At 39.3% G+C, this 24,512-nt stretch overlaps 1 protein-coding gene across 15 annotated transcripts in view; it reads right to left on the bottom strand.

Annotated features, from left to right (window-relative positions):
* Positions 1-24,512, bottom strand: part of NFIA (nuclear factor I A) — a 402,938-nt gene that overhangs the window by 182,134 nt on the left and 196,292 nt on the right. For 10 of the 15 annotated variants that reach the window (XM_012160811.5, XM_060410138.1, XM_060410133.1 and 7 more), the window contains exon 3: positions 17,405-17,470. The exons of the other annotated variants lie outside the window; for them this stretch is intronic. In XM_012160811.5, the coding sequence (XP_012016201.1) occupies positions 17,405-17,470 (66 nt within the window). The remainder of the gene's footprint in view (positions 1-17,404; positions 17,471-24,512) is intronic. 15 annotated transcript variants of the gene reach the window in all.

The following is a 24,512-nucleotide window of genomic DNA, read 5'->3' as shown; positions in this document are numbered from 1 at the left end:
GGTTCGAAAGGTGGATGCCAAAGAAGTCACATTTTAATTTTGTCTCTGCCTCTCATTTATGGATGCTTTCTATCTGTCAGCCAAGAAGTCAGCAAGCTTCACTCCAAGGGAAACATGCTGGATGACTGGCCATCCAGGAATTAAACATGATATGACTATCGTGTATTAAAACCTGTTCAGACACACCATGCCTTAGCCAAATTGAGCCTTACATGGTGGATCAAATGTTCTTTTTGCTTAATAAGGATGCTATATCTTTTCTCTCACATAAACAGAAGCTGAGAATCCCATTTATTATTAAGAGCATTAGCATTCTTTGATTAGGAAAATATACTGGTGGTACATTTCTTATTAATAAAGGAGACCCTCTAAGAACATCAGATTGTAAAATTCAAGGAAATAGGATACAGTGAAACTCCTCTGCATTTAGAACTAAACAGGAACAAGAAGAGTTTCGCTGGTGACTCAGTTTGTAAAGAATCCACCCGCAATGCAGGAGACCCAAGTTCGATCCCTGGGTCGGGAAGATCTCCTGGAGAAGAAAATGGCAACCCACTCCAGGATTTTTGCCTGGAAAATTCCATGGACAGAGGAGGCTGATGGGCTATATAGTCCATGGGGTTGCAAGAGAGGGACCCAACTTAGTGACTAAACCACCACCAAGAACAAGAAGCAGCTCAGACAGGAGAGGGTAAGGGAGAAAAAGAGAGGGCAAGGGCAACATGGCACAGCCGCCCCAGTGTTTTGAAGAGCAGAATGTGTAAAATCAGTATGAAGTGGCTTGTGTATTCTGAGAGCTCCCTCCTCCAGTCCATTACCATACAACTCCACCAACCTCAGCAACTCAGATAAGTTCTATGTGTGCACAGAACAGAATCATGGGGAAAAGGCTCATTCCAACATCTAGGACACAGGCCATGGGAGAGGGCATTGTACACCTTGAAAAAAGACCTATCACTTAAACTAACTGTAGGCATAGGAACCGAGGACCAAGGGACCTCAGCCTGAAAGCCCTCCCAGAAACACGCAGAAACACTGGGTGAGGTTCAGATTGTTTCAGTGTGTGGAGTGGAGGTTTGAGCTCACTCTAAGGTGCAAGAAAGTCATAGGCAATATCTAGGAACATACATACATTTCAGTATTTGTGTGGAATGGAGGTTTGAGCTCATTCTAAGGGGCAAGAAAGCCACAGGTAATATCTAGGAACATAGATTCATTTCAGTATTTAGCTCAAATGTTTAATAAAGCTCTTGGATGAACACCTACAGCTTAACTATTGCTGCTTCTTGCATAGTTTTCATCATTTGTACCCACTTTCATCACAGACCTTAAATACCTTCAGGAGATCAGTCAAAATTCATGGCAAATATTTATTTAAATATTCATCTTCCTTATTAGAATATATGTTTGATGACCACTGGGCTGCACCTCATTTATCTTTATATTCCCATTGCCTAGCACATACATTATGAATAATAAATATACAGATGACTAAGAAAAGGGGTGGAATTACTTTTAAATATATATTTCCCTGAAAAGACTCTGAACTCCTAAAATGGTGGTTATCAGGGACGGCTGCTAAGTTGCATCAGTGGTGTCCGACTCTGTGCTACCCCATAGATGGCAGCCCACCAGGCTCCTCTGTCCCTGGGATTCTCCAGGCAAGAATACTGGAGTGGGTTGCCATTTCCTTCTCCAATGCATGAAAGTGAAAAGTGAAAGTGAAGTCGCTCAGTCGTGTCCGACTCTTAGCGACCCCATGGACTGCAGCCTATCAGGCCCCTCCATCCATGGGATTCTCCAGGCAAGAGTACTGGACTAGGGGTTGGAAAATGCAAGAGATGTTACTTCAGGGTGCATACAACTAGTGGATAGTAAGTCAAGAGCTCTAATACACAGTATGGTGATTATAGACAACGATACTCTATTATACACATTAGACTTGCTAAGAGACTAGATCCTAATCATTCCCAACAGTAGAAAATGATAATTGTGTAATGCCATAGAGGTGTCACCTAATGCTACAATGGCAATCATACTGCAACGTAAAGGTATCAAATCAGCTTTAAACATACAAGATGTTATATGTCAAATATATCTTAGTTTGAGAAAAACACTTTTTCAAAGGTATAGAGAACAAACGAGTGGTTATCAGTGGGGAGAGGAATGTGGGAAGGGGCAAGATAGGGATGGGAAAAACTTTAAGCTCCCGAGGGCAAGATCCATTCATTCACTCATTTGTTCACTCATCGTTCACTCCAAAATACTTATTTGATTGCCAGATACTATGTTTGGAACAGAAATTCCTTCCTACAAACACTGATTTCTTCCCCCCAGGGTAGTCTAGTCTACGCTATCTAGAATAGCCATGTCCTCAAAATACATGTTAGGGAGACTGGAAGAAAACATTAGGGCTTCTATTTATTTTTATTTTGCATTTTCTAAAAAATAATGTGTTTGTTATTAATAATGCCATCTCCCTCACTTGGTGCCTATGTCAGATTGTCACACATGACCCATGGCATGTAACCCTATCCCTAGGGAAATGCGGAATTCTGCAAATCTCTCTTATTGGTTTAATTTTAAGCATATTGTGACACATGACTCTTTACATTAGTCAATGTTCAGCTAAAACAAGTGACGAGATTGTCTAGTGTGGACTGAGTAACCACTACTGGTGTATCATCACCACTGTCATTCTCTAACCTCACGGTTGCAATTTCCCTGGGAAGAAGGGGCAGGACATACAGAAAACACATTGAAATCATACAATTATTGTACTAATAATACAAATTACTTGAGATCATTATCACTGCTGAGTGTAAAGCATTCCAAGACATTTCAAAGCACCTCACTGCTTATCATCTGTGACAATGCCAGAGCCTTCCCCAGAAAAGCAAAGCAGCACTTCCTCTGCCCTTCACTAGCTGTTGGCCACGGATCTGCGCCTCAGCTTCCCCGAACCTCATCCTCCAGGTCTTAGATTAGGTCAAATTAAGACAACACAGTGCAACAATTTAAAGTGCCTAGCACACACACACACTATTATTCTACTGAGGTCAGTTTTCTCACCACGCCTATTGATGCACAGAATCCACACTGGAAGAGCTCTGAACCCAGAATACAAATGTCCAACACAACAATGTATGATCAGGCGACCCCAACTTTGTTAAGCTACTGTATTCTGAAAGCATGATTTCCTGGGTCAATTTATATAGAGAGGCGCTACCCAAGTCTCTTACTTTGAGTGGCTTTTTCCCGTGGCCCTTACTATCAATTCTGCTTAGACAGAAGTGAATTTAATAATGTTTGTTGAGATGAATAAAAGGATGCATTCTGGAGATGATGAGCAGCCCCGGGCACAACTCCTCTTCACTGGCTCTTCCTGGTACCTCTTTTCCCCTCTCCTTCCAAAGGGAAAGTTAAAGGCTATTCTTAACTACTGGTCTGCCACAGAGACTTTCGTATCTTTTCACTGTTAAAGACATCTTAAAATATTTTCCCTCTCGTGGAGCCTATTTCTCAAAGTATTTAACCTACCATCTTTACTAAATACTGGATCATTTATCTCCCCTCCATCTTTTATTAGATGAATTCAAACTACAACTGCCAAGCAGGTCTCTCTCTGTGTTACATGACCAGTGAACTCACAAAGTCAAAAGCAAAAACTGTCAGCTATGCATCTTATTATCTAGGGAAAAATGCACAGTTTCTTTTAAGATTTTGTTTTCTTTGACTCCATTCAAGAACCACCAGTTGGTAACCACTGGTCAGGAACACTGTTAGTGCGTGTTGAATTTTACTTATGTATCTTTCATGATAGCAATTTGCAAATCTACTAGAACTCACTGCACATGCATGTCCTGAGCACTGCTACCTTTAGAACTGACTGATGCTCTGACAAGGTGACTCATCCCTTCTCTATATTAAAGATCTTACTTATAGTCCCAAACTGTAAGAAGGCATTACATTGAAAAGCTTCCAGTTTGGACAGCATTTGCAATTTTAAAAGATAAACCTCTCTAAGGAGTTAACATGATCTGTGAATGGGGGACATGCTAGGAATCAGATATCCTAATGAACTTTGTCTTACTCACTTGAAATGGAGAATTAACCGATTCTTTTAAATAATTCAGAAATCTAAAATCAAAGGGATGATGTACAAATTTCTATTGTACTGCACAAAAATGGGGAGTGGAAATAAACTCCTTATTTTTATGCTTTCAATAAAACTACATTCCCACATCTTTTCCAAGTGAAATACTTTCAAATTTATTGGCAGTCATAATTGTTTTATACCATCCAACAAATACAATGGCATCTGGTAAAAACACCTTACAACTACTTTTATACATCCACCTTCAGCACAAAAATCAAATGAAAATTTAGTCCATTGTTTAAAAATATTCACTGTTGATCCATATAGGAATAGTGCTTGGGACTGTAGGAAAAAAAGTTAAAATGTTCATACGAAAAATAAGAACACAATTTTTCCAAAGAATGTAATTGTGCCCCCAAAATTAAAAACAAGAAACCGACACATTCCAGATTGCCATCTAGCACAGAGTTTGTTTCCATGAAGCAAAGAGGTGGATGAAAGGATGGGAGACTACACTTTGTTGTGCATGTCCTATGAATCACTACAAGTTCTGGGCAATATGCACATCCGCACATCCACAGAGATATATCCATATACATAATCTGCATAGAAACAGTCCTTTCAGTCCTTAATTAAAGCCTGGGGGTGCCTGAGCAAGGCTGAGGCAGATACCTAAGAGTATGAGATGCTCATCCTAAATGAGCGAACAACACGGGGAAGGAAAGGAACAAACACTGCTTAAGCTCAAAACAAAAACAGCAACTAAAATACATTTCCTGAGAAGGCGATGGCATCCCATCTTATAAATAAGAAAACACAAGTCCAAAAGTTTGCCCAAGTTACAGAATCCGAGTTTGAATACTGCTCTTTCTGTAATGTAGCAATTAGCTTCTGATATGTAAGTTTGTAAACTCTGTCCTGTGAGTACTCTTTCTGCCTTCTTGACTGTGGGAAAGCTACCTAAATTCTTTTGTGTCTTAGTTTCCTCATCTGTAAAATGGGTACACTAATAATACCAATCTCCAAGGGTTGTATTGGAGTGAAATAAGATCATGAATCTAGACCTCTTGGCACAGTGCCTTGCTGTGGTGGCCACAAAAATGAGCCACTCATATCACATGTGACAAGAAGCACCACTGCCTGACAACTCCAATCTCTCCCCTCTGGATTTACTACCATGTTTGTTCCAGAGAGCTTCCTCCAGGCTCCCAGTTAATGATTAAAGAAGAGGATACTAACGCAGGCTGGTTCCTATGGGGAGAAAAAAAAAAAACACAAACTTTATAACAAGTGACTGGCTCAAAGACTTTCCACTGGCCTGTACAAAACTTTCTTAGAAGCTCCCTCACGTCTAGGATTCTTCCTCCCCAATCCTCTTCCCTTTCCTCTCTCCTCTCACAGGTATCAGATCAGTATTGCAGTCTGAAGCCTCTGCAGCCAACCTGGCTCCCTCCCTTTATAACTCACAGATGTTAGCCCCCCACATCCCTGCACATCTAATTCCGTAAGGGCATATTCTTCTTGGGAGACCTGAACTACCCCACCAGCACATGGAAAACCCACAACAAATGTGAGCCATTATCAACAGCATGACTGTTACCAGCAAATTCATTATTTTTGTCATTACCTGGCTCCAAAGCCCAACACAGTTTAGCCCTGATTTCCAAAAGTGCTTTCCTTGAATCTGTGGACATTATCCTTTCTTTAAGTTGGAGGGTACAAAGACCACATCATGTTCTTATAACACATTCAAACATGTTTTGTCACAGCTAGTAAAACAGCCCTAAATGAGAACATAATATATATTTAGATTCCTGTAGAGCATAAAGAAAATAGCACCGTTTATTTTCAAGTCAACCTAAAGGTCTTTTCTCTACCTTACTTTTGGATGTGGACTTTTCCAGTGCTGTGTGATTTGACTGATTTTCTACTTTCACCATCTTTCATGAGGCAACCAGTCTGCCAATATCTAGGACTTGCGACAAGATATACTTCCTTTGAAGAAGTGACTCACATGATGTCCCTATGCCTTACTCAATTACAGTTCCACTAATTAAACTTACACACTGACCTGGATGGGTTGAATGGCTCTCAACTACAGTATTGTACCTACTGACTATGCCACACAAGTGGCTTATTGTTCCAAGACAACGACTGGGCTACCGGCAGATGCAGAATGAATGGAATTTAAGCAGTTGAGTCATTAGAACTTCGTGATACTCTTCTCAGGTCTCATTTCCAGCAGGTTAAATTCCAGTTGTTTGACCCTTTGTGATCACTGAAATCATCACAGACTAACTGAGCCGTTTCCAATACTGCTCTTACCGCTGCCCGTGTAACCTCCATGGGAGTGTGCAGAGAACTAGGACTGGTGGCCAGATAAAATACATGACTTGGTTTAGATAAACAAGTCCTTTTCTGTAATAAACAGAGCCCATGTAATACTAAAATACTTATTTGTTGTGGTTCTGCAAAGCAAATTTAACTTGGTATCTTGTGTTTTTATTTGCTAAATCTAGCAACAATTGGGAGGCAAAAAAAAAAAAAAATCAAGCTTCGTGGTTATGGACTTGAGACCTGAGGATTTACAATCTAAACAGAGTCCTGAGATAAGGGTTAAACTGCAGCCCCACAGATTTAGATCTCCATTAAATGAAAAAAAGAATTGTTTGCATGAGAGAGTATGTGAAGTCAAATATCCTATGCAAGTGACTCTGTTTTCAGTAACGTATGCGTAAGGAAAACCTTTGGGGATACTAAAAGATACTGCCACGGCAGACGACAGTCTCCTTTGACAGTGCTATGAATTAGGCCTTTTTGCTTTGTTCACCACTCAACGTTAAGTATCTAACACAGCGCAAGGGCTCAGGGTATATCCACTACATCAAGAAATGAATGGATTTGGTATGTGCATTCCTTTCTTGAGCATATTATAGTTTATCAAGGATTTGCTATGTCTTTCCTTGGCCAACAAAGTTCAATATAATTTGGCTTCCTGCTAGCCCTGTTGCCAACTGCTCTTCTTTCACTTATGTGCCACAAGCCACCCTAACCCTGATTGTTCCTCCAACATGCCTCTGGGTCTTTCCATTTACTGTTCCCTCTTTCTAGAAGAGAAGTCCCAAATATCTGCATAGTTCTCTTCTTTACTGCCATCAAGTCTTAGCTCAAAAGTCAACAGGTCAAAAAGGCCTTCCCTGACTACCTTCTGTAAAAGTGTCCTATACTCCACTGTTTAGCCCTTGGGTGTGCATGCATGCTAAGTCACTTCAGTCCTGTCCAACTCTGTAGCCCCCCAGGCTCCTCTGTCCATGGGATTCTCCAGACAAAAATACAGGAGTGGATTGCCATGCTTTCCTCCAGGTGATCTTCCCGACCCAGGGATGGAACCATATCTCTTTTGTCTCCTGCACTGGCAGGGGGTTTTTTACCCCCAGTGTCACCTAGAAAGCCCCGTTTTTCTTTATCTAGCTTTGTCTTTCTTCATAATATTTAACATCACCTGTTATATATTATGTGTGTTTTCTTCCAGCAGAGATGTTATCTGTTTTACTCAGTAAATCTGGTTCTGAGAATACATCTGATAAATATTTGCTGAAAGAATGAATGAAGCCTTTTTCCCCTTACTAGATTACCAGGTCCTCCAGAATGGGAAGTCTGATCCATCGCTGTAGTCCCTCAATGCATCTAGCATATAGTCCAAATGTATCCAGCAGATTCTTAATAACTATCTGGGCTCCCCACGTGTCTCATTGGTAAAGAATCTACCTGCCAATGCAGGAGACACAAGAGATACAGATTAGATCCCTGGGTTGGGAAGATCCCCTGGAATAGGGAATGGCAACTCACTCCAATATTTTTGCCTGGAGAATCCCATGGACAGAGGAGCCTGACTGGCAGCATTCCATGGGGTCGCAAAGAGCTGGACATGACTGAGTGACTGAGCAAGCAGATGACTTATAAGAAAACTGAGGCGCAGGTCTTTAAGTGGCTTGGACAACTGATTTCTCCTTAACAGATGCTCAGTGTCAGGCTTATAATGGCAGCTCTCCTTTGCTAATCTGACCTATTCAGAAGCTGTGATTTGACTTCTATTTGTTCATCTCTTGAGTTTACAAATTCAGCTTGCTGAGAAGCTCTCTGGTTGCAAAAATACCTACAGAGGTCTAAGAAAACACCGACTTTCCTTCATGGAGAGATTGTTGGAAACCTATTCCTATTTTGCTAGGATTCACCACCACATCCTTTACACTTTTCTCTTTGGATATTTGCCATACGATGCCTGTGGATAAGGCATATGAGACTCCCCTGTTCTCTTTGGGTTAAAATCAACCAAGTATAGACCTTAACAATTGAGAAGGGGCAGAGTAATCTGCAGTAAATACTACCCCTCCCCCCAACTCGATTTGCGCTATCCCAGTAGATTTCCTTAACGACAAGGCAGTGCCAAGGGAACAGAGTTGCCTGGAGCTAAGTGAACCTGAAGAAGAGAAAAAGAATGAGGAAGCTGTAGAGGGAAAAGGTGCCAAAAGTCCTTGCGGTCACATGAATTTTACAACTAATCAATCTGGATTAGCAGCTCCAAATCCCCAAATAAATTATTTATATTGCATTCAGTTTACTAATATGATCCACAAATGGATAACTCTTTCCCCAAAATGATATACAGGATTTAAATCAACAAATTCACCCCCAAGTGTCAAATCAGACCCTATTATGTATGGCAAAGAGAGCTTATACACTATTCCTGACCCAAACTAGCTTCCCTGATAATTCACCACGTGGATTTTTCAGTGACAGAGAGAGGTACCCAAAAGCGACTAATAGGAGTGCACTGTAGGTCCTTCTAAGAAGATCTGCCAAAGGTTCTATCAGGGCCTATCCAGGGTTCAAACCCAGGGAACAGAGAGCAGTGCAGATGGCGCGGCCCCTGAACAGCAGGCGCAGCACCCACCACAGCTTCTCCACGCCACTGTGACTTGACGGCAGCCGCTCATCTGATTTCTTTTCTGAGCCCAATTCAAATATGAACAGCATTGCTTCCTGTTTTGAGAATTGAGATCTATGGATATATTTACACAATCCCATATAAAGTATAAACAAACACTTAAAATCACTTTTCTATTTGATGTTTCTATTCTATGTTACATCCAAATGGTTGTTTCTCCTGGACCATGAGTCATAGACACAGACGAAATTTGAGGATGAGAAAGACACCCCTTTATATCTTCTTTCCTCTATACAATTTGTGAGTGAGGGATTGGTGGTGGGGATAGGTTTTCGAGGGGTTGGGGTAGGGAGGGTTGTGTCTGGAATAGACCACCCAGCCAGTCCATTTCAGAATTTGGAAATCAGGGGAATAGAAGTTTAATCCATTCCCTATTTTGGCTACTAGCCAACCACTTAAAGTCTGTTCACCTAGTTAACCTGTATATGTAGACAATAAAATATCCCTAATGTGAGAAGTAAATGACTTTTTTAAAATGACAAATTTCCTCCTCCTCTTTTCAGTTGAAAAGGCTCTTTTACTACCCTGGATCCTGTAGTAAATAAAGCTCAGAGTACTCTATACTGTGTTAAGCCTGTGGAGGAAGCCTCCAGTCTCACCTGGTACCTCATCTTTCTAAACGCAAGATTTAAGAATTTACTTTGTTGGAGGCATTTCTAAAGAGCCCCTGCAAACGATGATGGATCACATTTGCTAACAATATTTAAGAAAGCACAATTCACCTGGCCTCAGACTGACATTTTAGATTAAACCAAATTCTAGTTCCCCAGTCTCTAAAACAAGATAGACTAGCTCCATCTCATTGCTGAAAATTCATCAGTCAGAATTTAATTACACAGATCTGGAAACCAGAAGGCATTTAGGTTTTAATGTTTCCCTGAGTTGGGACCTTTACAATATTTAGAATATTGATCATTACTGTTATTGCTGCTATTTTGGTGGTCACTCTACTGTGTCTGTCCCTGCAGGGTTTTTGGAAAGAACACTGCTGAGAATAACTGTTGCTAGGTAATTGTAAAAGAAAGTCATGCAAATGATGAAATATTGACAAGCTTTATTTACAAGTCAATGGTGCTAGAGTGCTCCTGCTTTCCCAATAAAATGTTAACTGTTCAGCTGTGCACTGCCTTCAAAATTCCGAAAATGACACAACTAAAATGACCAATAATCAAAATAGTTCCTGAAACAGCAGTCCATTCAGTAGCAAGAAACAATTCCTAGCATTTAGAAATATGAATTTTATTTTACCTTCCAACTATGTACTAATAATATCATACTGCAATATATCTCCCATATATTTGAGGAAGTAATGAGAAAAAAGTTAAAGCAGAAGGCCTGAACTTTGTAATGATTATCAGATAAAAGAATGCTTGTCCGAAAGAGAAATATAAATTTATATTTGTTAGCTCACCACCAAGTTACAGAGTTAATCCTACATACAAATCTTAACTCAGGAAGTCAGTATCCTTGGAAGTTATTTCATAAGTATTGAAATACTCAAAATACAGAAATGAGTTACTAATGAAAGTGAAAGTGAAGTCGCTCAGTCGTGTCTGATTCTTTGCAACTCCATGGACAGTAGCCTACCAGGCTCCACTGTCCATGGATTTTCCAGGCAGGAATACTGGAGTGGGCTGCTATTTCCTTCTCCAGGGGATCTTCCCAACCCAGGGATCGAACGCGGGTCTCCTGCATTGCAGACAGACGCCTTACCATCTGAGCCACCAGAGAAGCCCACCAGTGAAATAGTAACAACTGAGATTCCCTGTTCATCTAGCAACACTTAGCAACAATACCTAGTTTGGTGATACAAGATCATAAACAAAGATGCTGAACATGAACACGAGATCCAACCAATACTCCAGGGTGATTTCTGAACTGGCAGATAGAGCTGGAAATTTTCAAAATCTGGGGCAAACGTCATGATTAATGGCTTTCCACTGATTGCAAGTGGCCCACCTGAGAGTTGATGCCACCAACACATATGCAACTACCAGGTGAATGAGGAAGAGTCAACATGATTAAACCTAAAGAAAACTGTCTAAATACCAACCCTGATTTCCTGCTATAAATACCACATTTTCAAAACCACTAAGATGAGATTATTATTATTAGCAGCTTGTATAAGTGATGAGAGATAGTAAATAGGAAAACCAAAATCTAATCAAAGCTTGTGAACACAGCTTTTCCTTTTCTGGCGTGGGAACTGTGCATTGTCTTCTCTTGTTTTAGCTAAGGGGGTCCCCGTTGGGGGTGCGCTTTCAGACTGCCAGTGCTGGACGACGCTATCCCCTCAGTCACTGCCTCAGCGTGGCCCCACGGAAGCGCGCCTGGAATTAAGTAGGAGGGCCATCACATGAGCTTCGCCCTCATGAATGCATGACCCGATGCCACACAGAACGCAAGCTCTGGAGGACTGTTCACAGGCCCTGTAAGTACTGAGGAAGCGTTGCAAGTATTCTGTGCCACAGAAACTCTTAACAGTAGCCAAAGTACCTCCTGGGAATTCACAAATGTGCTATGAGTAGATCTTCAAAGTCGCAGTCTAACAGATAAGGCTTTAAACCTTCAGGAGCTCTTGAAAAGCCAGAAAGGGGATTTCTGTAACACGCAAAAGGATTAAATGAATGATAACAGTCAGATTGAAAACTTCAGTCTGAAGTAGGATTCCATTCTTTATGGTCATCAACCATAAACGAACATGATGGTATTTCATATCTTTGATCACACCTGCTCATTAGGGTGGGGTGAGGGTGGAGTTACAACTTGATCTACTATGTCCGTTAGAATAGCCCCGAGCTCCGGCTTCCCAGCACTATTAGTCATAGCTGTGTACGTGCGTCCATTTGTCATACATGCACAACTATACAACTTTCCCCCACAACCAAATTAGATTTCAACTTCTTCAGGGTTTTCATTTTTCCTTAAACACCTCTTAGTAAATCAACAGTGAGCAAATACTCAAAAACTATGTACCACTGCACAACTTTCCCCCATACTCAAATTAGATTTTCAACTTCTCCAAGGTTTTTTTTTTTCCTCCTTAAAAGCCTCTTGGTAAATCAATAATGAGCAAATACTCAAAACCCATTTGGGGATAATGACAGTTTATTTGTCTACCTATTAGTTTTAATAAATACTAGGTATGTGTCGTGTTCAAAGCATCTAAAATTGGTCGTGAATTCCGTCCATCAACGGCTTATAGTTTTAATAAGGGAGATTCGATTGGGTTTGTGCCAAGGAAAAATTCAGCCCAGATTAAAGACATCTAAGTGAATTGCCTTCCTTCTAGAATAACCTTCTTGGGCCTTCATTCTGAAGGCCCTAGCAACTCTGCATCACTTCTGTAGTTCTCAACTCCTGAGAGGGAAACAGAATGTGAAGAAGAGAACTACGCAACAAAAGAGATATGCCACTACAGGGATTACAGACAGATTTAAGAGACTTAAACCCGACATTTCAGAACAGCGTAGGTATCTGCAGAAGATGTCTCTATACAGTCCTGCTTTATCGCTGACACTCTTCCTCTTTCTACTCCAAGTCTCCCAGCTTGTTTCCTTTTGAATACGCGTATCTCATTACAGATCTGAGCTTTGCCAGACATCCTGGAATGTGAAGTCAAGAGGGCCTTAGAAAGCATCACTATGAACAAAGCTGGTGGAGGTGATGGAATTCCAGTTGAGCTATTTCAAATCCTGAAAGATGATGCTGTCAAAGTGCTGCACTCAATATGCCAGCAAATTTGGAAAACTCAGCAGTGGCCACAGGACTGGAAAAGGTCAGTTTTCATTCCAACCCCAAAGAAAGGCAATGACAAAGAATGCTCAAACTACCACACAATTGCACTCATTTCACATGCTAGTAAAGTAAGGCTTCACGGCTCCAAGCCAGGCTTCAGCAATACGTGGACCGTGAATTTCCTGATGTTCAAGCTGGTTTTAGAAAAGGCAGAGGAACCAAAGATCAAATTGCCAACATCCGCTGGATCATGGAAAAAGCAAGAGAGTTCCAGAAAAACATCTATTTCTGCTTTATTGGCTATGCCAAAGCCTTTGACTATGTGGATCACAATCAACTGTGGAAAATTCTGAAAGAGATGGGAATACCAGACCACCTGACCTGCCTCTTTAGAAATCTGTATGCAGGTCAGGAAGCAACAGTTAGAACTAGACATGGAACAACAGATTGGTTTCAAATAGGGAAAGGAGTGCGTCAAGGCTGTATATTGTCACCCTGCTTATTTCACTTCTATGCAGAGTACATCATGAGAAACGCTGGACTGGAAGAAGCACAAGCTGGAATCAAGATTGCTGGGAGAAATATCAATCACCTCAGATATGCGATAACACCACCCTTATGGCAGAAAGTGAAGAGGAACTAAAGAGCCTCTTGATGAAAGTGAAAGAGGAGAGTGAAAAAGTTGACTTAAAGCTCAACATTCAGAAAACTAAGATCATGGCACCCGGTCCCATCACTTCATGGGAAATAGATGGGGAAACAGTGGAAACAGTGTCAGACTTTATTTTTGGGGGCTCCAAAATCACTGCAGATGGTGATTGCAGCCATGAAATTAAAAGATGCTTACTCACTGGAAGAAAAGTTATGACCAACCTAGATTGTATATTCAAAAGCAGAGATATTACTTTGCCGACTAAGGTCCATCTAGTCAAGGCTATGGTTTTTCCTTTGGTCATGTATGGATGTGAGAGTTGGACTGTGAAGAAGACTGAGCGCCGAAGAATTGATGCTTTTGAACTGTGGTGTTGGAGAAGACTCTTGAGAGTCCCTTGGATTGCAAGGAGGTCCAACCAATCCATTCTGAAGGAGATCAGCCCTGGGGTTTCTTTGGAAGGAATGATGCTAAAGCTGAAACTCCAGTACTTTGGTCACCTCATGTGAAGAGTTAACTCATTGGAAAAGACTCTGATGCTGGGAGGGATTGGGGACAGGCGGAGAAGGGGACGACCGAGGATGAGATGGCTGGATGATGGACTGACTTGATGGACGTGAGTCTGAGTGAACTCCGGGAGTTGGTGATGGACAGGGGGGCCTGGCGTGCTGCAATTCATAGGGTCACAAAGAGTCAGACACGACTGAGTAACTAAACTGAACTGATGGTTATCTTTGAGTGCTTACTATGAACCCACATTATGCTGTTTCACAGGCACATTCTCATTTTGTTACTGAGGAGCTAGGAAATTTTAGTGTTCCTATTTTACTGATAAGAAGACTGAGATTGGGGCGACACCTTACTCAAAGTCACCCAGCCTCGTTTCATTTGAACTCAGGCCTGTTTGACTCTAGAGGTGGAGTTCATTACATTATACCAGTGTTGAGTTTCAGTGATTCTGACATTTTATCTCTGGGTTTCAGATAATTCCTTCAAAATTCCCATGTAATACTCTAATTGGACAAAGATTTGTTTTCTTTTACAGTTGGGTCTTAAGGGAGTACAAGAAAAGAAAGCAAAAATTCTGTAGAAATAGAGAGACTAGTTGCGCAGGGAAGAAACAGCTGCATCCACTTTAGGCAGAGTTACATGGCCTAGTTTATGGTTTTGGATGAAACAGCATGTTACCATTTGTCTATTCATTCTCCATGGTTTACTAGGAAAATACCATTCGTTTCCCATTACCTTTCTCTCCAAGAGCTAGGATAAAAAGAATACTATTTCCCCTTGAATATATACATAAAGAAGGAATAATGAGTTCCCACTTTATTTGAAGATCAGAGTCCGTCACTTCTTCATCCACCAAGATTTCAAAAGTTCTCTAAGAGTTTTGTTGATACATTTATGAGTGTTCTCTTCTTAAAAACAAAAATGAAAGAAACAAACAAAAACCTTTCAGGAACTCATCTTCCATAACCTGGGGTAATGAAAACGAAAGAAGAGTCGATCAAAGCAACCCCAGAAAGTCATCTAATGCATCTAAATACCTAGTCCAGAAATCTTCATTTATTTTCCTTCAGGATTATACATCTTTAAAAAAGAGGAAAAAAAATAATTTTTTTCCTCAAATAACTTCATCTGAGATTGACAAAAGGCAGAAAGAGGAAACCGAAGAGGCTGGTGTTCCTCTAGTGTGAACTCTAGTTGGAACTGTCTAAGATGAAGCAACATCTCTTTCTCTGAAATAAATAGAAATTTGAAACATAGGAATTTATTATTGTCTCTACTGGATATTAATACTTTCCTTCTTTGAACTCACATGATCCTTCCCAAACGGTACTGTGAATCCTTGAGGTGGCACCAAGTGATCTGCAGTTAACAATGAACTTGGCTAGTCTCTCGTCTTTGGCCGAAAAATTCAGGCTCAATCCTGGTTGCTTTTTGGAATGGGAAATGCACAATATCGGTATTACAGCAGCTCCAGAAAGGCATGCCAGGCCTCTCATGCCCTCAATTTATATTTGCATGTGAACAGCTTGTCGGCCATTTTATGAAGACAGATGAATCGCAGGCCTGCAAGAGGGGCAGCCAGACCCAAACACGAGAACCACACACCCCAGCAGCCCACCAGTTCTTAACAGTGAAAATAAAATGAATACCTCTGGACACAACTTCAAGCCGATTATACATAGATATATTATATGTAAAAAAGAGATATATAAGCCATCACCTTTAAGTCAAATGGGAAATAAAGAGTGAAACTAGTCTATAAATATCACTCTTTAAAATGTCAACAGAAAGTAAGATGTAGCTGTTTATGACACTAAAAACAAGCCTTCAGAGGTCTCTCTCTCTCTCTCTCTCTCTCTTAATGCCTGCTGCGAAAAGACAACTTTGATACGTAAAATACCACCAAAATACCAGGATGAGGAGAGGAATAGCAAGACAGTGCATATTTAATATGGGAGCCCAGCAACACTGTAGAGAATTTCTGAGGCTTGGGAAATGTACAAATCCTGAGAAATCAGTGATAGGCTATTCAAAGTGATAAAATCAACCCTCCATCCCACAACACGGACATAATTCAGTTTACCTATCTATTCTGAAAGATCAGGTGGAGACCAAAACAGAAAAATAGAACAACAAAAATAAGACAGTCAGGAGGAATGAGGTCATTTTAAGTAAGTGAAAAACAAAATATTATACTAACTAGAAAAATCATACAAGGAATACTGAACAACAGCCAACTTTTATTTAGTGTAAAGTACTATGAAAGATACTATTGTGAGCATATTATATATATTATCTTATTTAATTCTTCAACATGTCAGTAATATTATTACCGTACCACTTCAAAGAAGAAATAAGTCAGTACTCTGTGAGGGTAAATAACCTGTTCAAAATTACAAAGGAAAGAAAGAATAGAGGCGGAATTTAAACACAGGTCTGGCCCCACTGCCTGAGCTTTTAGCCACTTGCCATATTCCCTTCGAAGGCCCTTCATGCTCAAGCTACCATTAGAGGCTTCAGCTCTTTCATCAAGGAAGAGCACTATGGAATTTTAGGCGATTATATCCATGAAAGTGTGTAATACAGTCTTTAGCATGTGATGAGTACCACTAGCTCACTTCTCAGTTTTCACTGAAACTGACGGTTTTACTCAAATTCTAACCTATGACAGCTGTTTTCGTCCTTGAAGCACAGATACTACACACTTAGTATTTTAGTGGATGCTACTATGTTCATATATAAAGTGTGTATTCTAGGTTAATCAAATTCCTGCAATATATAGCTTATACACTTATGTAACTGACAAATTTTATACTGTCATGTACCCTTACTGTTTTAGACAACTTAAAGTGAAAATCTTTCAAAGGCAGACATCATTTTCTTACAGTAATTATTTAGCAGAAGCAAAAATCTTCCAAAAGGCCTCAAAAATACTTGTCAGTCAATAAACTTAAATCATCGTGAAGAAGATCGTGGGTCACTTGCCACATTAAAAGGAACTGAAATAAAAAGGCATTGGCTCCTTACTTATGCTACAAATGATACTGATCAGGTAACTCAACCCTGCCTCAAACAGTAACCAACTTTCCTGGGAACGAAGGTTCTGGATTCATGTCAATGTATGGCAAAACCAATACAGTATTGTAAAGTAAAATAAAGTAAAAATAAAAATTTAAATTAAAAAAAATAATAATAAAAAGAGTACCCTGATAGAGTTTGTGGCTGAGGGGAAGGGTTTGGGGCTGTTAGAGTAATCCAGAAAATTCCTTAAGTTCTCAAAAACGGTTCTTACTGTGTGGGCCACCCACTCGGGCAGACCTTGAAGTCCTCCTACTTGGTTGGCTGCGGGCTACCATGGACTCTCAAAGCAGCAACCAGAGTCCCAAACTAAACTTACCATTTTCTGGCTGGTCCTTAATGTCAGCATCACTTGGCTGGCTGGGACTTTCAGATTGACTTGAATCTGAAAAACACAAAAATACGGCCAAAAATTACAGGGTCTGTGAAAGAAAGTGGATCAGAGGTGGCAGACTTCTCAAAAGGTTCAGCGTGTAAACCAGGAGTGAGAATATTACAGAGGTGACGTGATGATCAAAAAAGGAAGAAAGAAAAGACAGGGCAGCAGCCGCAGCAGCCCATGCCTTCAGAGAGGACTCTTGGTTCTGTTTACACCTCCGGCAGCACTTGGCTTGCGCCAGATCATAACTTAAAACTCTTCAGAAACCATCCTCCTACACAGAGACCCTTTCCAAACTGCTCTTCTCCATTATTTATACACTAGAGTCTGATAAAGACTTCATCCTTCATTACACACATCTGAAGCTTGATTCAGAACATAATAAAGTGTCAAAACATATTTTGAAGCTGGTATATAAAAGCAACCCAAACAACAGAAACAAGTTCTGTTGATATTTAGCTCCGTATTACAGCAACAGATTATGCAGACTAACACCATTAAATACTAGAATCCTAATACTCTAGCGCCTTTACTTAAAACAACAGAATCGCTCAAAGACATCTTTCTAAAGGTATACATCTCCCCCCAGTTGGTAATTATTCTTTTCCTCTTGTACCGATGCATCTGGGAGATCCCAAAGGGGCTTGTGAGCAAAAACAGGTTCTTGCACACCTTTGTTGAATCGCATTTATTTTTTATTTTACTGATAAAAATACAACCATTTTTAAACTAAAAATTTAATCCAATCAATTTCACTTCTAAATGAGACAATTTAAAATAAAGTAACATATAATTTTAAGATGAGATAAACAAGTTAGATCAAAAACTTTCACAGAATTAGAAGTAAGCATACTTATGATACATTTTCTTGGGGAAAGGAGAAAAAAGGCAAACTATTTCAAGAAGAGAGTTTTTTACGTAAAGCATTTTTCTGAGACTTGAAACAGTATATAATATTATCAAAAACACAAAAAATTTTCTAGAAAAATCTCTGTTATCTATGGAAAGCCTGGATCTGCACTTTACCTTGACATCACAGAGTTAGAACGGGCTATCTGAAATCTGACCCCATTTTAGCAAGAAGTTCAATGCAGGATCAAAAGGTCATGACACTTAACTGTGATTAAATTGAAAACATTACTTCTATTTCACCAACAGAGTTACAGCTTTAGCATGCTCTTTCTTGCAGATGCTGCACAAAGCAGCAGTACTACTAGTAGCCCTAGGTCGAGAAGCACTAATTTATTACTGTAAGAAAGACTCTGCTTTTAGGCAAATGAAGATTTTAATTATTGGGAAGTACTTTTTTTAAATGTCTATTTTAAAAATTTTAGATGCGCTTAACCTGGTGCATAGAGCAAAAATTCTAGATTGGGTCAAAGGTTCAAATGTGAAAATCTGAATTTTTATTTAAGTCTGGCAAAGTGATAGCTTTTTATCATAATGTAACAGTAGCCATAGTGAAAACACAAACCAAAAGTATTACAGTATTTCTCAAAAAGCCTTAGAGAAATTCTTCAGAATGAACCACAAAGTTAAATACAAAGCCTGCACTGAAAATTGGAACATAAACTGGAATATAAATTTATATGCGATCACATTTGAAATTTTAACTCCATCAATTAATATTACACTTATAGCAAGTGATTTTAAAATATGGCATGATTACCTTCTCTTTTTCTAAGGGAGTATTCTGTAACTTTGCAATTAAAAATTATAAATTAAACATTCTTGTAAGTAATTCAACATGTTTTAGGAGAAAGGCATACCTTCATTATTTGTGTACTGCAAATTTTTAAACCATTAATATCCACAATTGAAATCAGAGAAAATATCTAAGTTTGTCTTAGGTAAAGTTAAAATTCTTCTTGATCATGTGCCAGTATAGATACCTAAAATTTTGCCAAACAGAACATGTTCTTTGGAATAAGACTAGTAAGCCTAACTTTCTATTTGATAACTTAGCCGATGTTCTTTCTCTTGGTGTATTAATATCTTTATGACCAATCACTTCTTTGTGAACAAAAAGAAAAATATTTTTTATCTCAATTAATTTAAATATACCATAGCCAATTACTTTTCTGAATTTTCTCTATCAATACTAAGGCAAAAGAAATAATGAAAGAGCCAAACTGTCTTAATAATCTAGAAGTAGACTTCTTTGCTCTTTGAAATTTTCTTTTACACTTTGTCACCCTATATTTATAGAAAGATAGCATAATTACAGAAAACACGACTAGCAACAAAAGATGGCATTAGATATGTTCAAAGAAAGTTTAAAATTCCAAGCCGCAGAAAAAGAAGCAAACCAACAGCAAACAACTGAGCAGCAGGAAGAAAGCTCAGAGTTGGTCTGAAAGGGGCCGCAGCACTCTTGTGAAAGCTCAGCTACAAACACTGGAAGAGGCGTCTAGCCAAACTGAAAACGGAATTTAATTTCCCAGTTTTATTCAAAAGCTGGGGATACTTTCTCCACCGGAGGACTGCATACTAAAACACACCATCCTGGTAAGGGACGGGACGAGCCAAAGACCTACAAGGAAAGTTAAATGATCTTAACACTTAATTATTTCCTATTTTTTGAACCAACGAGGAACAAAATTACCCAGTCCTGGCGCAATTCTTGCTGAGGACGGATGGACTCTTTCTTTGGTATTACAAAAGGTCAGCGATGCTGTTATGTATGGGGCCAACCAGGTGACCAGAATTATAAACTAATTTCTACCCATACATAATTGATACAAAGGAAAGATTTTTTTCTTAAGTATTTGTATTAAAACACTATCATGAAAGCAAAAAATTAATTGAATTTTCTCTTGTGCATACTTGGTAGAGACCTGTCAGAAGCCAAAGTAACTTCACATCTTACTTTTGGGGACAATTATCACATGGCCTTTTGATTCCCACCACCTGAAATAACTAGAGGCCCACAAAAAAATTCACCTGCACAGAACTGGGTGCCTTTCTTGTATCTGAGTCGCCCATGGCAGCAACTTTCTCTGGTTTCCTGGTTGAAAGCCAGAAGATTTGTATATTACAATGAAGAGAATATTATTTATAATGTGTTTAAATGATGGAGTTGGAAATGCTATTGTGAGGAAGTACATTAGGGTTATCAATTTTTCTCCCCATCCAGGGATTTGTTTTTTGTTTAAGGAACCTTAGACTTCAACCTTAACCTTGAAAAGTAATTTTTCTTTTGGTTTCTAAAAAATTTATAAGCAGAAATTTAAACCAAAAATAGACAGGGTTTTCATATAGGAGGCTGGACTGAGACCTCTTAATTGAACTGGTAGTCATCTATCTATGCATTTTTATGGTGCTTACTGCTATACTGCTGGAGTACTCAGACAAAGATATTTCACTATCAATATACTCACTTGGGAGAGGAATAAAATAAATCCTAATGCCAACACACTAGCCTGAGCTTCCATACGCTTGTGCAGGAACAGAAGCTTGTACTGGATTTACTACTTCTGCACGGATGCAGTCCCCCTCCCCTCAATTCTGCTCCCCTTCAACTTGGAACCTCAAGAGAATACTCCTTTTGGGATGGTGAAGAGTGACAAAAACAGGTCAGTAGGGTAAAACTGATTGGGCAAAAAAACAGACATCACTTCCATATATTTTCTGTTCTCCAGGCATGAAGCAAAGATGGAATGCTGTTAAATCTTCCTTGTGCCCAACCCAGAATTAAACTTTTCCTCTCTCCTCTCTCACTGGCCATACATCTCTAACAGTGTGACTTACACTGTGTTGCACTAAGGTACTTTCCAATGATCTCGCATGAGAATCAGAACTCCGTGAGAAAAGAATTCCTTTCTTATTCTAGTCTTAGGTCCAGTACCTTCCAAGAGTACCTGGCCCAGCCAAGGATTTGATAACCACAGAACGAAAAGGATGAATTTTCACTTGTTCAGCCTTCTAGTGTTGAACCTCTGCCAGTGACTGAGAATGCACTAAGTTTACATCTAAAAGCTGACTGGGACTCACAAAATGAAAAAGGAGGGCAGAAAAGGTCTTTATTTCTGCTTGATTCCCCCTTCGTGGGACCTGGCAAGGAAGAGAGGCACATCCCTCTGGCTCATGGCTGGGAAATCTCGCACGGCATTTAGAAGTTGCAGACAATCACCTCCCCTGATCCCCTGGCTGACACATGGCAAGAGGCTTCTCAGAATAATAAGAGCTGAGGACGGTGTCTGACACATGAAAGGCCCCCAGAAATGTGTGCAGGCTAAAATGATGGATGGCAGAAATAGTTCACACATTCAAAAAATCCAAAGATAAGAGAAAGCAGCCATATCCTGAGGCCCAAAGAGGACCTCAAAATCCTAACAACCGCTGTTGTGAATAGCTGATAAAAGACGGGCAGCCACGCAGTGGTGGGGAGCACGTCCCACCCTGAAACAAACGAGTGTAATTCCTATTCAGTCAACATGAAATCAACAAAAGTCTCCAGACCCCAAAAGTACAAATCCAGGTTCCACTGGAAAAGTAATTTCGTGTAAGTTCAAGCTCCCTACATGCACACCGATTTGGCTAAAGACGAAGCTTGAAAAGGCTTTTTTAAGAGTTTTGTGTCCGGTTTTAAATCTCCCAAATTAAAAGGTGATATGAAGAAGAAATGAGAAGGCATCCAGAAACAAAAATGAATTAGTCAAGTGAAAGAAAGAAAGTGAAAATGCCACCAAAAAGAAATGGAGTTGTTGTTTATAGTGTCAAAAAGGAAAAGCAAAGTCGGGAATGAATCCTTTCCTCCAACTAAATGAAGCATTAGGAATGCTCCTGGGGTAAAAGAAAATAAGGAATAGGGTCATTATACTCCGAATATAATAAACAGTTACCCTTTAGGATTGTGGCCCTGAAAGATTTTCAAAATTTAGGTAGGCTTTTTTTTTTCTTACAGAGGTTTGGAAAGATGAGTAGTTTGCAAAAGAGTCAAACCAAAGAATCCAAGATTCATTTTTTCTACATCCATGATGTTACAGAAATCTATTTCTGATTGGTAATCTAAGGCTTAGAATTACTCTATTTCGATTGTTCAGTACCATAAGACGTTTATTACAGTAAGGAAATCTAGAAAAATGGCTATAATAGATGCATTTTGCTTATCAGTCTTATAGCTGCAGTTACAAAAGAAGTATTATTGTAACACTTTATAACCTTTAGGAATATTGTCTATTTTTTTCCACTATCACCATGGCCTTAAAGACAGAGGTGTGAGGAAATATTTTAAAAATCTTTATTTGAGAATGTAGACCGTCACTGCACAGTTGCACATATGTATATTCAATCTGCAGCTTACAAGTAAACACTGATGAATACAATACAATCTGCTAAATATAACATTATCCATCATAGTCTGGCAAAGAACAAACAGAATTTTGTAATACCATCATTAAATCTAGACGACCAAAAATCTTCAACTACCACCACCATTTTCAGAGAATGGATATAAATCTTTTAAGCTCAGTAAACAACCAAACCAATATTTAATGACAATTAATGTATACAACTGTGGTCCACGTAATGAAAAAAGAATATACAATAACCTGGTTTTTTAAAAAAACAAATTATGAGATGAGTCACACCATAAAAGTTTTCTTATCTTTTAAAATGGAAATACTCCACGGTTCTTTAAATGGGAAGTCTTATCTGTATTTAAAATACAAAATTTGGCCTGTGTAACATTCCCAGTGAGCTAGAACTGTGTGTGTTATGATAATCACAGTAATCAAGGGATATACAGCAAATCCTTCTTCACCAGAAGGGAGGTAGAGACGGGACAGAGGAAAAGCCCTCATTCCAAAAGGACCAGGCTAGTTTGCACACGTTGGTCCCTGAATCCTCTAATCCGGATTCGGATGGAGCAGGAAGGCTGTGTTCACGCAGCAGCGACTTGGAAGGGCTCCACCAGACCACCCCAGGGGCTGCCAGCTGCTCAGGAGATTCACCCCCTCACCACTTCCGGGTATGGCATTTTCAGGGTTGGGATTAAGAGTGTTACATAATCTAGATGACTACAAATTTCCTTCTTGAAACTTATTTTCTTTTTTTACGTGTCTTTCTGAAGAAGAAGATGTGAAATATTAAATTTGCAGGAATTAGATTTTTTGGCATTAATGTTGGTATTCTAGGCCCATCTGTTTAGTCGGGGCTGTGTATGATGGTGAGACTGTTTAGGGTGAAGAGTGATTCAACTGTCTTATCACCTACTCATAAACGTGTTACTTGGCTATGTGCACAGGGAGGTTGTGGAATGATACACAGTTTTAACACATTGAGAGAAAAGTAAAATGGTCTCACCATTGTTGTGTTATGACACTGAGGGGGAAATCATTTCTAAGCTTTGAAAATTACAACTTCAGTCACTCTGAAAGTAAAGACCAAATGACTCAATCTTCAATCTTCGCATGAGACAGATTTCAAGTCGTGATGGGCTTTTTCAGTGAAGTTATAAATGAAGTCAATGGCAAGAATGTGGTGATTATAAAGACGTGCAAGTGTGATACTTGGGACTCAATTTCTAATTTCTCATGTTTTCTTTGACAAGGGACCATGACTGAAATAAAATAAAATGTTGAGGTAACCTTTGAATTTTGTTTTTCTCATAATAGGAGCAATGTTAATATGTGATGGTGACCTGTTGATCACTTCTGAACTCACAACAGTGAGTCAACCTGGTTACCTACCCACTCATGTGTAAACAAAGACTTGCCTAAAAAGCCACAACTATAACACTATTGCATACCAGACCTGTGCTCAAGTTCTCCTTTTGAGTCAGTTTTTTCACAAACAAAATGAATTATAACAGTAAGTTCTTGGAGTTCTTCAACAGAAGAAAATATACTTAAAGAGTACTTATATAGTCATCTATGCAACTGGAAGTAGAAAATCTCCCTGTATACTTTCATGCTATAAAAACAAACGTGTCAAATGAAAATGATGTATAATTTAGTTATAGTCTATACACATTCTTTTCATGTATCTGGGTATCTGTCAAAATTTTATTAAAATAATAAAATGATCTCTTTGAGGATAATTATGT

Source organism: Ovis aries, chromosome 1 (genome assembly GCF_016772045.2).
Source record: "Ovis aries strain OAR_USU_Benz2616 breed Rambouillet chromosome 1, ARS-UI_Ramb_v3.0, whole genome shotgun sequence".
In the NCBI taxonomy this organism is placed as follows: Eukaryota; Metazoa; Chordata; class Mammalia; order Artiodactyla; family Bovidae; genus Ovis; species Ovis aries.
Note: the sequence above shows the minus strand (reverse complement) of the source record. Positions and strands in the feature narration are given on the sequence as shown.